This window comes from Otolemur garnettii, unplaced genomic scaffold (assembly GCF_000181295.1).
Source record: "Otolemur garnettii isolate 467f Iridium unplaced genomic scaffold, OtoGar3 scaffold00010, whole genome shotgun sequence".
Lineage (NCBI taxonomy): Eukaryota > Metazoa > Chordata > Mammalia > Primates > Galagidae > Otolemur > Otolemur garnettii.
Genome location: NW_003852405.1, coordinates 34,348,693 through 34,350,324, shown reverse-complemented (window position 1 = coordinate 34,350,324; position 1,632 = coordinate 34,348,693). Strand labels below are relative to the sequence as shown.

Here is a 1,632-nt window from a genome sequence, read left to right as displayed (position 1 = left end):
TTACAAGTTTAATTTAGAATTAAAATGTTTAGCAGGAAAAAAAATTACATAGATCAGCTAGTCAATCTTGATCTGATCTCTAAGACTCAATTCTGAGAATTCTGAATTAGTCAGTTTCCTCAAATATTAGGCTAGTTTGCCAAATCCTAATAATACCAATAAATAACCAGTTGATGATGCAATCGACTCTTTTGTCATAGGTTTAATAGTGTTTACAAGGTAACCATGGTAAATTAGTCCCTTAATTTCTTCAAACTGGGTTCAGCAATACTTCACATCTATAATACCACTTGAAATATTGTATTGGTATTATGTCTTTTATTATTATGTCTTTTTTTTTTTTTGAGACAGAGTCTCACTTTGTTACCCTCAGTAGAGTGCCATGGCATCATAGCTCACAACAACCTCAAACTTTTGGGCTCCAGTGATTGTGTTGCCTCAGTCTCCTGAGTAGCTGGGACTAAAGACGCCCACCACAACACCCAGCTGTTTTTAGAAGTGGGGTCTCGTCTCGATCTTGCTCAGGCTGGTCTCGAGCCGGGGAGCTCAGGCAATCCACCTGCCTTAGCCTCCCAGAGTGCTAGGATTATGGGCATGAGCCACCACACCCAGCCAATACATATGTCTTAATACACAGAAATGAAATTCTACTCTGAGAATTGAAAAACTATTAAAAAAAAAGAAACAAAGTTAAAGAGATTCTATATATTTAGAAACTTGGAGCTTTAAGCAAGTCCATTTCTGTTCTAAGTTTAGAATTTCAACTTATACAATGTCTTTTTTTTTTTTTTTTAGCTCTTACAGTGAAACTTGGCAAGAAACTGAATCTCATTTACTATTGGTAGGATCTGAGAGCAATGCTAGAAAAGAGATTAACAAGAAGAGAGGGATTTTAGAGGCCGTATAACTACTAAGAATAGAAAATATTTGTGAGAAAATTATCCAACTAGATGACCACCTATTACAAATTAATGATTTTCTTTAAACCTACTTTTTGTGTTCAGAAGTCAAACCTACGGTCATACTTTCTACAATACAACCTATACTTTTCCCTGTACATTTCTTTAATTATTGTCGGTATGAAGTTGTGTTAAATAACCCATTGCTAGTTTCTATTACTGATATCAGAAATAAAGGCAGATTTTGGTCACTTAATTACAAACTTCCAAGTACAGCTACACACAGAGGCTAATGAACACACACACAAGTTTGGTTTTTTTGTATGTGTTTGTTTTGTTTCAGTCTCACTCCCGCACCCTGGGTAGAGTGATGTGGCGTCATTGCTCACAGTAACCTCAAACTCTTGGGCTCAAGTGATCCTCTTGCTTCAGCTTCCCGAGTAGCTGGGTTACAATTGCCGAGCCCAACATCAACTATTTTTAGAGACAGGGTCACACTCTTGCTCAGGCTGGTCTCCTGCTCCTGAGCCAGGCCTTCCAAGGTGCTATGATCACAGGTGTGAGCCACTGCACCTGGCCACCCCCCACAAGTTTGGACAAAAAGAAATAAGATAGCAGCAACGCGGACATGGAGTCATTCCCTCCATTCCATTACTAATGAACTAAAACATGGTTTTACGGTTTTGCCAATGTAACTGCCACCCCAGAGGGGAGCAATCCACCTCTGACAAGG

At 38.8% G+C, this 1,632-nt stretch overlaps 1 protein-coding gene across 1 annotated transcript in view; it reads right to left on the bottom strand.

Moving 5' to 3' along the window:
- LRRC40 (leucine rich repeat containing 40) overlaps window positions 1-1,632 on the bottom strand; it is a 27,874-nt gene that overhangs the window by 5,930 nt on the left and 20,312 nt on the right. The window contains 1 exon segment of the mRNA XM_023509887.1: window positions 1,379-1,422. Coding sequence (XP_023365655.1) covers window positions 1,379-1,422 — 44 coding nt within the window.